The 16,969-nt window shown below is 38.8% G+C and overlaps 1 protein-coding gene across 1 annotated transcript in view; it reads right to left on the reverse strand.

The window, feature by feature from the left end:
• The window catches only part of SGMS2 (sphingomyelin synthase 2), a 30,911-nt gene continuing 13,942 nt past the window's right edge, over positions 1–16,969 (reverse strand). The window contains exons 2-6 of the mRNA XM_036383155.1: positions 8,414–9,048; positions 7,586–7,703; positions 5,713–5,866; positions 2,933–3,099; positions 1–1,935 (exon numbers count right to left, since the gene is read on the reverse strand). Coding sequence (XP_036239048.1) covers positions 1,732–1,935; positions 2,933–3,099; positions 5,713–5,866; positions 7,586–7,703; positions 8,414–8,868 — 1,098 coding nt within the window. The 5' untranslated portion in view covers positions 8,869–9,048 and the 3' untranslated portion in view covers positions 1–1,731. The remainder of the gene's footprint in view (positions 1,936–2,932; positions 3,100–5,712; positions 5,867–7,585; positions 7,704–8,413; positions 9,049–16,969) is intronic.

Genomic DNA, 16,969 nt, shown 5'->3' on the forward strand with positions numbered 1-16,969 from the left:
TGTATTGAAAGGAACACTTTTTATTGTATTATTTTGATAATGCACAAAAATATTCTCATGTACAACTCAGAGAAAAGATCCCCTTAACTGAAAATTATTATATTTGAATACTCTATTTCATTTTATAACTTTAACTCTGGACTTTTTAAAAACAAGTTGTCATTATTTAAATGGTGTTCACACTTGTCACAGTTCAAGACATTCTTAAAATATGCAGCATTTTGTTTATATTAGTATCACCTCAAAACAATGCAGTTTTATCTTTTCATTAGGTTTTAGTGAGTATCTGAAAATATTGAGTTAACTGCAGAAATTAATACAGAATATAAATGGCCAAACATGGTGTGCTAATTTTCTACTTTGTTTTCACAACAATACAAAACAACATAAACCAACAAGAAACAGGCAGCTGTTAATCTGTGGTTTTGTTACATGTTCACCCCATGGTAGTTTTCCCCATTCTCAGCCAACTTGTTTAGATAGCCATTTTAGCTGGACTGCAGCCCTGGGAAAAAAGGTAATCTATTTTTGAGGTCTACCACAGTGTCATTTAATATGAAATTATTTTATGTTATAATTGAAGAAATGCTGCTGTTGTAGATATTTTATCTTAGCACTTTTTTGTTTGGTTGCTTTTTTAAAGTAAGTCACAGAAACGTGTCAAGAGGTAAAAGACAAAGAAATTCAATGGAGAACTATGGCTCCCAAGCAAACCTGCTACATAGCTTCAGCAAGAGATTGCTACTAAAATTAAAATGTTTATTTTAAATGTAGCCCCATTTTGGACCTGGCCTTGCTTTCCTCAAGCAGGTGAGAGCTGTACAACTTCTGCCTGCATCAAGAACTCTAGGATTACTCTTCCCAGTAAGTAATTTTGTTTAAGGTATGTGCTTTTGTGTATATCTGCATCTATATACACTGACAGGCACTGTAGAGCTATATACACAAGGCCAGCTGTAATTCAAGATTCAGATGTTGAAACTGTGTCTCTTACTAAAAATAAAATTTTAGGCTCCTTGAGCTCAGATGCTAGCAGCTGTTTCTAATTTTCAAATTCATCAGGTAACACAACTATTTAAATATAAAATTACTAATAAAAATGTAAAAATTGGTATATAGTAGAATACATGGGAGTTAACGGTGGTAAGTAGTATTTTAGGGTCCTAAGATATTCATACCCATAGTGTGTAAAAAAGCCAGACTTGCTTCCAGCTGTACCAGTCACACAAAGGCCTTACCTTCATTAGCAAGAATAATGCAACAAACCGCTTCCCACAATTGTGTTATTTTTTTATACACCTCAGTATGCCAATATCGTGCCTTTACATATTAGCATGTTTTTGCCCTTACGCACTCCAGAGCTCTGAAGAGGAGACTTTTGGGTGCTTCTGTGGATGAGTGATAGTAATGGAAGTGTTACTGTGGTCTTTGGCACCTCTACCTCATTAATAAAGCACAATCCTGCTCCATTTTTTTCTTTAATAAAAAAAATCCCATCAGTGGTGCATTTCATTAGCACTGAAGAGTAGAATAGGTCTGTACAGCTGGATGAGAAGAAAACATCTGAAATGCAATATATGTGTCTACAATTGTCTTTCCATCAATTGCACAGAAGCTTGGTCCACTTCTTCAGTTACAGTCTTCTTAAGAACTTTGGTTACAGCATTAATGTTTTGGTAAAAAAAAAATCAAAAATGAAAAAAAACAGAGCAGATGCTTTCCTTCTTTTCTTCAGGTAGATTTTTCATTGTCCTCTCCTGTCTTCTGAACCCGTGAATACTTTTTGCATGAAGATTTGAAGCAGCTGGGAGGCCAAGATATTGGCCAGGAAAAGCTGCAAGGAACAGAGCCTTGCACATTCTTCTCGAAGAAATAAAATATTGGATACCACCATGCTCGAGAGAGAAAATTCGTCTGCGAAGACACCTTTAAAGTCTGTATTGGCACAAGCATGCAAAGAGGAAAAGGCAACTGTCAGTTTAAAGGCTTATAATCAATTACACTGAGTCAAGACAACAGCAAAAATGCAATGCATGTGCATGCATTTCTGCAAAGACTCTGAGTATTTAGCCTAAAAACACAGAATTGAGACAGACACTAGAGTCCAAATACATACTACAAACTGAGCATCTTTACCACAAAGAGATGCTTTGCAGTGGAAAATTTGGGGCAACAAAGCACTCAGGACTTTTCAGTATGAGTGCTTTCAGGCATGTCATCTTTCCACTGATAAGTAATAGTTGAGAATTAGACTAAATGGGCTGAAGAGGTATGCTTCTACTTGAAAGTGTTGTTGAAACAACAGCAGCAACAACCTTCTGAACTGTGTACCTTTAACGACATTTACAGAAGAATTGTCATTAGAATTGTAGGAATCACATAATCACAAGGCTCGAAGAGACCTTCAAGATCGAGTCCAACCTGTTCCCTGGCACCTCAACTAAACCATGGCACTGAGTGCCACATCCAGTCTTTTTTAAACACATCCAGGGATGGTGACTCCACCACCTACCCGGGCAGACCATTCCAGTACTTTATCACCCTTTGTGTGACAAACTTTTTCCTAATATCCAACCTATATTTCCCTTGATGCAGCTTGAGACTGTCTAGGTAATTTCAGTTATCCAGAAATTTTATTGCTCAACTACTGTTTATTCATAAGCCTGAGACAAAGAAGGGGTATTCTATACATCAACTACATTAAAACCTCATTAGCTCAAAAAAGATTAGCATTAAAACCTCAAAAACTCAAAAAAATATTTTAAAGACAAATTAATATTATTTACTTAAATAACAATGAAGCAAAATTCGTTGCCCATTCTGATTAAACTTCAGTATGGAACATCTTTTTATTCTGAGATGAAGAACTTACTTTAACCTTCAGGCAATTTTAACAAATGCAGGCTACACATGGATTGTGAAGGCCACTCACCTTTTCATTAGCCATGGAGTGGTACCACCAGAAGAGCCGCGTGGTGATATAGTAGGCAATGATGACATCTACAGTATAGTGCTCATGAGCAACCAGGATACAAATGATGCCAGCAGCACTCATCAGCCAGCAGATTAAGTGATACCACCAGAAATGACGTGGTGAGTCTGTGAGACAGGGAGGTGATGGGGAAAAACACAGCAAAAAGTCATCTGTTATTCTAGCAATCCACAAAAGCAAGGGGAAAAGATAAGAAAATTCATTTAAGGCTGCTAACTTTGAAAACATAACTCATATCACACTGGTACAGATCCCCTGTTTTGATTTGTATGAGTCTACATAATGAATTACACAAACTTACTGCGGTGTTCTTACTTTTTAAAGTGAGCACAAGATGGGTTATCTAGACAATACTGCCACCCATTTTCTAGTCAAATTAAGTTTTCCAGTTAAATAATTTCTAGGATTTAGGGTGCAGAGGAAGAGACAAAATTGAGGTAAAACATACACTTTGGTTATTTAACTTGGTTGTATTTAATCTTTCTTTCACAATCTGTTTTAGAGTAAACTCAAGTCTCTAGAATTGATATAACCTGAGCAGAGATCACAAATTAAATAGAAAGACATTCATTTTAATTCTTAGATTTTAATTAATTTGCATGAAGCCTCACTTCTATGAAACAAAATGCACTGTACAGAAAAGGGCAGTATGTGAACTTACACCCTTTAATGAAAGATTTAACAAATGGGAGCGAAGCTATTCAAAATGCATTTCAGCCACCTCAGCGGAAAAGGTCTCCTGTACTTCTTTCCCTATTGAAAAATGCCCTGAGTGATCATTCATGATCATTCATAACTTCTGACAGGCTAACTGGCTTCATTTCACTCACAGTGGGAGGTTTTGGCACCTCTTGCCTTGTGGGGTCAGTCTTTACTTTCACACAATACCAGCAGAAAAGTTACTGATCTCAACAAGCCTACCCAGTAGGCTCTCAGAGGCCTGTGCAAAACAATAACTGCAGTGCCACTTTTCGGTGCAAGTGTCAAAAATATTCTCTTAACTCTCCCCAAAACCCTGCAGACAGATCTCCATCTACTGATTTTTTTTTTTTTTTTAAGATAAGAAGCCAAGTAATCTCAAGAAGTTGATGAAAACAGCATTGAGAAAGTCAGACATACCAAGGCTAAAAATATGAATAACTATTCTGGTGAAAAAATGTGGTGTGCAGAGAATAAGTGAAAAAATGGGAGAGTATGGAAGAAGAGATGAGCAGAGCAAAAATTCCGCTAAGCCAGACATAAAATCTCAGAATGCATCTTATACCAAAGACATGTTACTGAAAGAGCAAAAAAGACCACCCCAAGCAGCCTCTAATTCACAGCAATTATAGGGCTTATGCCCTGGTTCAGATAACATTTTGATTGTTATATGGGAGGTAAAAAAAGGAAAGCTATGCATTTCTTACTTATAGAGCACAATTTCAGTGAAATATATGCCTAACAATTAGGCAGCAGTCAAAGAGCTTATTACAAAAATTTGTATGATAAAATTGCACCAACCCCTTTATATTATAAAGTACAGGATAGCCCAGAAATAGCCCAGAAATATTGGGTTGTCTTCATCTTTCCTGGTACAACTGAGTATGTGAGTAGCATTAAAATACAACATAGGAGACAAAACAAGGCCAACAACGATGATTCTTAGACCTAAGTCTAAGAATCATCAGACTATAATCAGCATCTTAAATCACTATTCAAAGAAGAATATCTCAAATCTGTGATTTGGAGTCTATCACATTCAAGGCTGAACAATCAGTGAGGGTGGACTGAACTGGCTGAATGGCAGGGCTTGGAGGGTTTTTAATCAGTGGCACAGTCCCTCAACCCAAAGCTTCATACTGGGCCCAATATCATTTAACTTACTCATCAACAACTTAGATGAAGGGATAGAGTTCATCCTCAGCAAGTTGGCTGAGAATACAAAGCTCAGTTGAGTGGTGTTGTGCTGCCCTTCAGAAGATCTCACACACTGGAGGGATGGGCATGGGCAGAACCTTTTGAAACTCAGCAAGGGCAGGTTCAGGGTCCTGCACGTGGGACAGAAGTGCACCACTACTGGGTGGGGCCAACGTGCTGGAAAGCAGCTCTGCTAAGAAGTACCTGGGGGTCCTGGTGGCCAAGCTGCCCATGAGCCACACCCTCATGGCTAAAAAGGGTAGAGTAGTCTGGGCTGTATTAGTAAGATCACTGCCAGCAGGTTGATGGGGGTAGTCCTGACCCTCTACTCAGCCTGGTGAGGCACATCTGGAGTTCCAGGCTGCCTAGTACAAGACAGATGTGGAGCAGGTCCAGTGGAGGGCTATGAGGATGATTAGGAAGGTGGAGCACCTCTCTTATGAGTAACAACAGAGGACAATAGGCCTGCCTAGACTGGAGAAGTGTGAGAGGAAACCTCATCAATGTGAAGTCTCCTCACCGGAAATATTCAAGAACTGTCTGGACACAATCCTGTGCAATGTGCTTGATGGAAGTCTGCTTGAGCAGAAAGTTTGGGCTAGATAACCTACAATGGTCTGTTCCAACCTTAACCATTTTATGATTTTATTACAGAGCCACAGTTCCATTTCCACTCAATTTGTGTCTCAAACCCATATAAATACAGTCTGTGTACAACTCACACATAACTTTTGGAGGGCAGTAGTTTTACACATACTTTTGTCATTCGTTTTCCTCGTACAATGAATATGAACAAGAAAGTGCATTGAAGTACAATCACTTACACTCTTTGATGAACAGATAGACCAGCGTTAATACTACAGTGTGTCCACTAAACAGGAAGTCTCCACACAGGATGTGGGATCCAGTTATGGATAGACCACCACCAGAAATCAATCGCAGGATTCTCTGAACCTTTGCCTGAGAGTCTCCGTTCAACTAGAACACCAGAAAGAAGTATCATAAGTGACTCAAAACTTCTTGCCCAAACACATGTAGAGTCAGGGAGACAGGGATAAAAGGATAAATTATCTTAGTTTTCTTCAGGTTTCTTTCACATATTCTTAAACAAATAAGCATGCATTTCCAAGTTGACAGGTGATAAAGATCAGTTTCGTAACACTAGCATTCCGTCTATACTTTCAATCTATATTCAGTCTATATTCCATCTATACTTTCCCAGGCTATTTTAAAATATGCATTGTATGAGAATGAAATGCAGAATATACTGAAAAGGTAAACATTAAAAATTTGTAAGGTCAGATCTCTCATCACAGCAGTTGATATAATCAATGAAATCCATTAAAAACCAGTAACAACCTTGCATACAAATTCTGTAATTCTGTCCAGAGCTGACCAGTATTTCTACTGAGTAAAACCCTCAAACCCACTCCATTTTAGATTTAATTACAAACTCATTCAGGACTTAACTCCTATTTGGAGGATGTACATTTTTAAAGCATGTATCAGGACCAGCTTTTGATTTCTTATAGATACTAGGCAGTTTTAAATTAATTCTAGAAAAAAAAATCCAAGAAAAACAGATAACTGTTTTCCACAATCAGAAAACTATTCATATATTAAAAAAATCCAGAAGAATGACCATCAACTGTCTTTCCAAAGTTCAAGTAATTAATCCTGGTTTCATGCTAGCAAAATGCACTTTCAGCAGAGACATTTGCATTTTCCTTTGATTACCTCTTCTCACTCCTCAATACAGTCTATTACATAGTCATTCCCCAAGCTGCTAGAACAAAACCATTAAATCTTTACGATAGTGGCAGTTAAATAAAGCATTTTCAAAAAGACACTGATTTGCAAGAGAATTATTTCATCCACTATATCCCCAAGTTGTCTCAATGTACAAGACAACAGCCATGATGCTGTAACTCAAGACTAGAAATCTTATCCAAGAGGTGACAAATTTATTCCCCCACTAAACTGGCAATACTTTTTTCAGTGCAGCTAACACAACAGAGTTTGTTCCAAGGAATTTTAAGTCTACAACTTTTTATTAGTAACCTAGAGTGGGAGTAACAACTCCTTTATGTCACCATTTAATTCCAGTGTAATTAAATTTTTAAAATATTTTTGTAAAACTATTAGTACATCCATGTTTCTGTATGTATCAGTTCATTTACACAGCTGAACTTGTTTAAGTCACATTCCTATCCATTTTGCAGGTTGGAAACCAAGACAGGCAGCTGACTTCAGGTATTGTACTAGCTCTTGACCAAATAGTGTGAGAAACTAGGCAAAGCACGTAACAGTGTGGGTTTTTACAGGGATACAGCAACAAAAGCTTGCATATCAGGCTATGAATTACAGTATTGACCTTGAGTATCCTACCACATAAGAAAAAGATATTGCTACAGTATTAAGAGTGATTAGCTTGAGCCTCAGAAGCAAACTGATTGTTTAGTAGCAGCACTATTTCAACCTAAGATGTTCTGAAAGGGAGCAGCTAAATCCATCAACAATTTGAGGCTCTGTTATCACACAATTTTGGGTTTATCACTACCTATGTTTCTGGAGACATCAACTGAAAGTAATTTGTGTTATTTAGTAATACCTGAAACATTATCTTCTATTTGATCTAAGGAGCCATCAGGACTGATGCAGGGACTAAGGCAAGAAGCAAGAGGCAAAGACTCTTACCTTAGGTGCACACTGAAAATGCATTCCAGGCACAGGTAAGGTGGTAACGTACATGGTAATACAGCGGTACAGATACAAAGTTCCTATTATAAAAAAGAACCTGCGTCCCACTATTGATCTGAAAGTAAGCAAAGGGGGAAACAGATTGAGTACAAAGTTTACATGCAGGATATTCAACAGTTACATTAGATAGCTGAATCCTTAGAATGAAAGAGCAGCTCCACCCCAGCTCTTCATCACACACTTCTCTGAATCAAATATTAAAATATCCCTCGTCCACTTTTAGTTTTGTTAGCTCCTTATACTGTGAAGCTCCCACCAATTTAAGATAGCCTCAGTCTAACTTACAGGTGTGGCCAGGCAGTTTTCCTCAACTCAGTGACCTTTTCTTTTTAGTCCCATACTATAACCCCATTCTTGACTTACATATATGTAGTTTAAGAAAGACACAGGAGAAAACTTCTATTTAGCTGTAGAGGACAGTGGGTTCTTCCTCAAATTTGGATGAGGTTTTCTTAAACCAACATAATTTCCCCAGTTTAAACATCCCCACTTCAGTAAACACACTTTGAAAAGCCCAATCTCAGAATTAACTTGACTAGTACAACATAGGTGTCAGAAATTCAAAATTCAGAAACATTTCAGTAATCAGAAAACCTGTATTTCCATATTTGGCATAGACACTAGAACATTTGGTAAATAAGCCATCCCTTTGTTATTTTCCTGCCAGCCCTATTTTACAATATTGTAAAGTATTTTACTGTATGACTTCTTTCCAAAATGAGCAATGTAAACATACAGCAGAGAAAAAAAATATTGCTAACTTACTTGTATCTAAGAAACAACCACTGGAATATCCATAATCCAAGTAGTATCATTCCATTTATTTCTGATACAGAAAAAGCCCACTTCACACGATCAATGTAATCAAAAAATTTGTCAGGCAAGGGAGGGCTTAGCTCCTTTGGAGGTACTCTCTCATGGACCACAGTGATCATGACAGTTGTTAAGATCAAGTTGAAGAGAGCGTAGACAAACGCAATGCCTGTTTTCCACCATTCCAGAGGGAATTTGTTCCTAGATTCAGCAGGCATAGCAATCTGGATGTAATCAGGATACTTCTTGGCTGTTTTTCGCAAGCCATTAGACAAGCCCTTTGGTTTGCTAGTGCCATTTTGGTTCTCTTCATTGACTGAGAGAGTAGGTCGTGAGTAGCCATTAGAAGTCTCATTTGGCTGACCCTCCATGTGCTCTTCAAGCTTTGCTGTCTCAATGGTATTCATTTCCAAGCTGTATGGCCAAGGAGGCTTTATTAGTAACCAATTTCTGGGCTCTCTGAACTCTGTTATTCCTCAAAGTCCAATGTTCTTGTTCCTAGATGACTTCTGTAGAACTCTAAAATGCATCCATTGTGCTTTCAAAGGAATCTGTGAAGACAAATCTTTCTTCTAGAGCTGAATCATCTGCAAAAAAAAAACCCAAAACAGATACTGAGGGCCTTCATAACTAGTAATGCAACAGTGAACAAAATATTCTCAGAAAAGGCATTTTTAAGTATTTCAATTCCATCATCATTCAAGTCTACTCAGAAACACAGTCAAATGGCAAATTATTGTGAAATAATTCAAGCCAACTCCTACTTGATAAATCTCATATCAGTTTAAGAACTAGTACCAACTTAGGCTTGGGGTTTTTATAAAGGACAAGATCCACAGACTTTAATGATCATGACATCCCTTGCTTTATCAGTTATCAGAATTAATCCATATTTGGAGCAACATCCAAATTTGCTCCATATTTGCAGCAACATTGAATTTTACTGCTTAGAGATTTCTATGCAAAACATCCTGATTTTGACCATAGGATTGCTACAGATATTAATAGATATTAATATGGGTTGTCATATAATGACAACCCATCAGACAAATCCTGTCAGTTCAGGTGATGGGAAAAAAAAATCAGAAGGGTACTAGGGTACTACAGAATTCAACTTTGTAGGGCATAAATTAATTTAGATTCATCTAGAAAATCTACTCAATAGATAGCTCCATTAAATTTCATTAGATCTAAATGAATATTCCATCAAGTCAAAAATGCATTTATATAGCCATTGTAATACCCACTAAATGTCTGAAATTTCAGATAATTGAGAAATATATCCCTGGATTCGATTCTTAGTTATGGTACACTACACACAGAACAGATGACAAATGAACTTGTGTTTGTCCTTTAGCTACTTTAAAAACAAATCTGTATAGATGGTTTTTAAACAGGAACAAATAGAAAGAGTCATTATTACTCAGGATTTATTTCAGGCTGCATTTGCTAATTCATAAAAGTTTTGCAAGCTAAAACCAGGTGATATGTTTTATAACAAGTTTTTCTACAAGGAGCAAAGAATGAAGTTCATCTCTAGCAAAGACATCTTGCTGTAAAAATAAAGGCCATTTCCCCATCTCTAAAGTTCTGTGAAACCACTTACTCACCATAGCTGTGATGTACCTATTTTTCTTACTCTGTTCAGCTCCTATGACAAAAATAGTATTACCATGTACAAATTGCTCCCCATCTACCAGTAAATTGTGATTCTCTCCTATTTTAGCGGTTCCTGCAAGAGAAGTTCAACACTGCTACCCCCTCAAGTCTCTGGATGCCAACTGCAGGTTGCCAGTTTGCCACGCTTTGTGTGCAATTAATTCACCATGATGGCAGCTGGAGCTGCCAGTCTCCCAAACCATACACAACAGGACTTGCTTAAGAACATGCCACCTGCTTACAGGACAATCTAAACTAAAGAGCCTGGAAAGTAAAGTGATTATGTTTTGATCCTTCCAGCCTCATCCCACCCAGAGAAGACATTTAACATGGTCAGCACGTAAATCTCACTGATTTTCTGGGTGCTGCTCCAACCACTGAAAAAGAGAAGTAAAAGTTCAGATCCCAAATAAGAGATTCATACAAATAAAACTGAAATAGCTGAGAAGCGTTTCTAAATTTATCCCTCAGCAGTGTTTCTGAAATCCACTGTCATTAGTTGACATTCTCTAAATTCCTGATCAACAAGTGTATGATAACTATCCATACACAACACATGCAAACAATAGACACCCAAGAAAACAAGTGGTGATTTTTGATGCTTTTTCTCCCTCCTACCAATCATATCGTGATCTCTGCATCTCTAAGGGCATGTTTAACCCATCAGCCAGACCAGAACTTCTCTGATGCTTCCTACAACTAAAAATACCCTTTCAGAGTATCTACAAAAGCAACAGCCTTACTCAAAACTATACCAGAATAGTATTTCAGCTTTCACAAGTCTTTTTCTTAACATACACACACTCTTCTATTCCTTCTGTCTACTACTAAAGTTAAGCATATGACAGAACACTTTAGTGACAGTAGAGAAAAAAAACTGAACCCAACTGCTTATGTTTTGGAATGCATGTACCTAACATTCATCTACTAAGTCAAGACCCCACTTCTCACCATTCTGTTACATATAGCAGCCACTGAGGCAGCAATCAGCAAAACCTGGTAAATTTTACATCCTGTGCAGTTGAAACATTATTAGAATTATGCATTAACTGAGAGCAAACTACCTTAGTTATTTCCTTCTCTTCCCCACAAATACCTAACCTAGTGCCTAGTGACATAAGTGAAAGATTTTACTTTCAGATATTTAATGTCATCCAAGCTTTAAAGATCAAAGAGTATCTGAAGTACAGATGAACAATAACATAAGAACCTAAAAAGTCAAGTGGTGCTCATGTTCTCATATTAACCTATTAAGCAAAACAATTATAGCTACAGCTTGCAGGAGAAAGTTGTGTTCCTTCCTGGTAGTTTTAAATGGATTGTAAGGCATATTGATCTACCACTTCTGATGGCTCATCAAGATTATTTCAAGCAGAGTGCATACTGCAGCCAAAAGTTTGTTTACATTGATAATTAAAGGTGCTATATATCATCTGATGAGTGATGTGTAAGAAGGTAAGTGCTTTCCTTTATAGTACCTTTGCAATCTCTTTCTTCTATATTCTAAAAGAAATTAGCAACTCTATTGATGAAAAAGACAAAAGTCCCTCAGTCCCTTGCCAATCTGACTGGCCAGAGAAGTGACAGATACAGAGGACCACCAGCCTAATCATCCTCTGCTACTGGCTGTAAAAGGAACTCCCCAGAAGTGCACAGGTTCTTCTGCCAAGTTCCTGTCCTCAATTCAAATATAATTCACCACCCAAAGTGGTTCCTTTCAGCTTCATGTTGTCCTTATGATCCTTTTGATAAAATATCCATTTGATATTTTGTCAAATCCAAAACATCCCCATATCAAAACCAGAAGATGACCACAAACTGCCTAGTAGAAGGCCTTCAGCAACCAGGCAGCAATGCTTATATCTGGCCATCCTGCCAACACCTAGGTCTGAAAAGCATACTAAATTGCTCTAAAATAGGGAGCAACTACTGGGGAAGTCTCAAACTCACAAAAAACTGGCCAAGTAACCCAAAAGGATAAATAAAATTCCTATAAGGGATACCTCCAAGTTTTAGGAAAAAGTTTTCTTTTTGGAACCACTTCTATACCTTCTAAAATGAATGTTACCTTATCAAGAAGCAGAGTTTCTTAAGCAGCAGCTTTACAGCAAAAATAATAACTGCCTCAAGGAACAACATTTCAAAGAAAATCTTTAGAATTAACAAGATGCTAAAAGAGGAAGTGCTGTAATATTTTATCATGAGCTCCAACCTGCTCCCATGCAAATAGCATCCCTTAGTTTTCTTCATCCCCATTAGGCTGTCATTTGAAAGAAAATAGTTGATGGGGGGGGCACAGCTTTGAGACAAGCATCAGAAAGCATGTCTGCATTTGGCTCTTTATGCTAGAACTTAAGAATAACAGAGTTTTATTTAGCTTGTTAGTCATCCAATTTTCATCTAAAGGTCATTTTCACATAAAGTTAGCTCCCAAATGGTATTTCTCATCCAGTATTGGAACTTGCACATCTCTCAAAATATTTTAATTTCTATAATTTATGAAGGACTAAATAGTCACAATTTGCACAGGGTTTTCAAATAAGCAGTTCTTAACCTACTGTTTAAATACTACTTGAACAAGAATATCCAAAACAGTGAGACTGATCTATTCTGACATTAAGAGAAGCTATACTTTCATATACAAAATGGAAGACTTCTGATAGTACTATTTTAAAGCTTTTTGCTAAGGCTGGTAATCAATCAAACATTTGATACAGCTCTATTTGGTAACTGAAGAAAAAGGGTCTGCAAACAAAGTACAATTTGAAGTAACTTATCACGCAGTTACTGGCAGACAATTTTTTGCTAGCTTGTATTTTGATCAGTTAAATTTTTAGGACTATCTATGGAACTAGAACTAAAAAAGCCAGGTTACCACTGTTATCTAGACAGCAATGAATAAAAACTTCCTTTTAGGGGTTTCTCCTTAATTTTGATTTTTGAAAGCATTCCAGATCTCACTATCCCTTCTTCCAGGCTATATGTTCATCTCACAGCATGCAGGCTGCTGGAAAGAATTAAAAACAAGCCCACCACCACCCAAAACCTCCAGAAGACAACTGCTGTGATGCTAAAGAATTGCAAGTAAAACAAAGCTGGATTACAGAAGTATTGTTCATTATCATCACATTATCACTTGCAGTAAATGTTAGCTTTTTTATAAAAAAAATTAACTATTTACATCATATACAGTTATTTTCAGCAGTAGACATAGAGTAGTTACTCTGTCTACCCTGAGAGGGGGATTTTGTAAGTCCCTCATTTAGGATTACTAATATGTAGTATTAGATTTAATACTAGAAGACATCTTTAAGGACTAAATCCCTACACTAAATAGAGTAGAAAAAGCTTCAAAGTTACAGGTTTTCCATTTGTAGAAACCAAGTTTTACCAGTCCTGTGGAATTCTGTTTCTTCATACCTCTTAATAGTAAAAAGTATGTTAGGTTTCATTTTCCTAGAAATTCATTACCCAGTCCCAGTGTGTTCTACAGCAGTGCCAGGTTTCTGAAACAGTATGTCCCAAAAAGCACCCAAAAAACCCCCATTTGTAGCACTACAGAATGATTTGGGTTGAAAATGACCTTAAAGGTCATCTAGTTCCAACTCTCCTGCCATGAGCAGGGACGCCTTCCACTAGAGCAAGTCCTTAGAGCCCCATCCAACCTGTCCTCAGAAACTAAACAAGCAAGGAAAAAAAGTATCTTTAAGCTCTTTTATCATTTTGAACACTGCTGAGTAGGTTCGCCTTAAGTGCTTGAAGGGATCTTCAAACTCTTGAACTGTTTGGTCCCCAGGCTCTGAAGGACTGTATTTGGTAACTAAGAGTCTGATGTCCTTTAAAGGGGACACCATGACATAGCTAGATTTTCCTTGTGATTAGTATTACCCTTATCTTTCAAGAAACAATATCACAATAGCTGTCAAATATTTGTTATCTTTTAGTGCTACCATAACTCATTCTAGAAATAAACCATATGTACATGACAAAGTTGGATTTGCAGGTTAACAGTCTTCCCTAAAACAAGTGTTTTGAGAATGGTCAGTCATACATCTGTAGAACCAGCAGAACAAACAATCATTCAGGTTAGAAGAAACCTCAGGAGGTCCCTGGGCCTCTGGCCAGGATCAGCAGTGACTCAGGGTTTCAATCCAGCTGTACTTTCCATGCCTACAAAGAAGCACAACCTCCCCAAGCAGCTTGTTTCACTGCATGGCTGTTCTCACAGTGAAAGCTGGACTTATTTTTGCTGTTTTGCTTGTTTTCTAACTGTTATATCTACTGGTTTTGTATCTACTTCTTATTAGAAGTTACAGCCTTTGTATCTCCCCAGTGCTGTGAAGAACCTGGTCCCCATGTTCCTGATGGCAACCTTGCAGGCATGAAGGGGCTGCAGTCAGGTACCTCTGAGACTGCTCTTCTTCAGGCTGAAGCAACCCAGGCTCCTCCAGCCTCCCCTCCCAGGCCTGTGCTCCAGCCTCCTGACCACCCTGATGGTCCCTCTGCTGGCCTTGTTGCCATCTCATGTTTTGCCTGGGTGAAGGACCAAAAACCAGATACAGTATTCTAGACAGCCAAGTAGTACTGAGCAGAGAGGAATAATCATTTCCCTATAAATAATGACTATATTCCTATTAAATACAGCTCAGGACAATGTTGTCTGCCTTCACTGACAATGCACACTGCTAAATCCCTTTTCAACAGAGCTGAAAGTATTAATGTTATTCCAATGTTAAAGCCTAAAGACTCCCTCACAACTTTTTTATACCAGAAAAATAAGATTAAGTCTTCTTCCTGCTTAACCCATACTCTCTAAAATGAGACTGTTTCAGTATTTCAGATCTGCACAGAAAGGTCTGCTAACCTGAAGTGATATTTAGCTCTGAATCAGCTGCTTTTGAATAAAGGCAAAAAGGTTCTCTACCACTGCATATTTTGTAACATTGCAAAAAACCTGTTTGGCTCATAACCTTCTCCTATTCATTACAAAAGCCTATTATAAACACTGTACAAAGTATGGAAGTCACTGTTCTACCTCAGTTTCATCAGACAAAATGCCAAAAATGAGTGCCAAAATAAGCCTCTGGATTGGGCTTTTATGTGCAGGCTGGCTTCCTTCATTCTGCTAGAGTTTCAGAGACACTGCTTAAGCACCACTATCCAAAGCAAGATTCTTCTCAAAGAGACAGCAAAGTCTAAAGATTTGTTAAGAGCCTAACAGCACAACAAATGCCTCAAATCTTTCCTAGCTGACTCAAAAGTTGCAGACACCGTTTGTGAGGTAAGGGGGATCCAGCACAGGAGGCAGGAATGTTTAGACTATTTTGTGAAGTCCTCCACCTAGTTACAGAGGGTAAAGGTTGCACTTCATAATGGAAAGTCAGACCCAGAGATTAGTCACCACTTTCAGTACAGGGCAGTGAGAAGTCACAGTGACTAATGTGTGCTTTAAAGTGACTGTGCGGCAGCTTATCAGGCATCAGGCAGCTAGAAGAGGAAGTTACATAACAGTAAATTGATCTGTGATATACCCTAAAAATATTTGAGTAATTATTAAGAAGATATTGCCTGTCAAATTTTTCCCCTATGTTTCTTCCAAAAAGCAGCTGTGCCAACACCAAAATCACAGAATCACACCTTCAAGATCATCCCATGCCCTAAAACCTCAACTAAACCATGGCACTGAGTGCCACATCCAGTCTCTTGTTAAACACATCCAGGGATGGTGACTCTACCACTTCCTCAGGCAGACCATTCCAGTACTTTATCACCCTTTGTGTGAAAAACTTTTTCCTAATATCCAACCTATATTTCCATTGATGCAGCTTAAGGCTATGTCCTCTTGTTCAGTGCTGCCTGGAGAAAGAGACCAACCCCCACCTGACTACAGCCACCTCTCAGGGAGTGCAGAGAGTGATAAGGTCACCCCTGAGTCTCCTTTTCTCCAGGCTAAACACCCCCAGCTCCCTCAGTCGTTCCTCACAGGGCTTGTGCTCCAAGCCCCTCTCCAGCCTCGTTGCCTCCTCTGGACATGCTCCAGCATCCCAATGTCCTTCCCAAACTGAGGGGCCAGAACTGGACACAGCACTCAAGGTGTGGCCTCACCAGTGCCCAGTACAGGGGAAGAGTGACCTCCCTGCTCCTGCTGGCCACACCATCCCTGACACAGCCCAGGATGCCATTGGCCTCCTTGGCCACCTGGGCACACTGCTGGCTCATGTTCAGCTGGCTGCCAACCAGCACGCCCAGGTCCCTTTCCTCCTGAGCACTGTCCAGCCACACCGTCCCCAGCCTGTAACATTGCAGGGGGTTATTGTGGCCAAAATGCAGGACTCAGCACTTGGATTTATTAAACTTCATCCCACTGGACTCTGCCCATCCATCCAACCATTCCAGGTCTCTCTGCAGAGCCCTCCTACCTTCCAACAGACCCACACACACTCCCAGCTTAATGTCAGCCCCAAATTTGCTAATGAAAGACTCAATCCCCACATCCATGCCATCAATAAAAATATTGAACAGAGCTGGCCCCAGCACAGACCCCTGAGGGACACCCCTGGTGACAGGCCACCAGCTGGATGCAGCACTGTTCACAACCACTCTCTGGGCCCAGCCATCCAGACAGTTCTGAACCAGCAAAGAGTGCTCCTGTCCAAGCCAGGGGCTGCAGCTTTTCCAGGAGTGTGCTGTGGGAGACAGTGCCAAAGGCCCTGCTGAAGTCCAAACAGACAACATCCACAGCCTTTCCCACATGCAAGTAAGAGGTCACATTTCTGAGAACACTCTAGTGTACTTTCTGCAGCAACAAGAACCCTCCTCCTTAGAAGTTTAAAGTGAGAGTACAGTTAT

The sequence above is a fragment of the Molothrus ater genome, chromosome 4 (assembly GCF_012460135.2).
Source record: "Molothrus ater isolate BHLD 08-10-18 breed brown headed cowbird chromosome 4, BPBGC_Mater_1.1, whole genome shotgun sequence".
NCBI lineage: Eukaryota > Metazoa > Chordata > Aves > Passeriformes > Icteridae > Molothrus > Molothrus ater.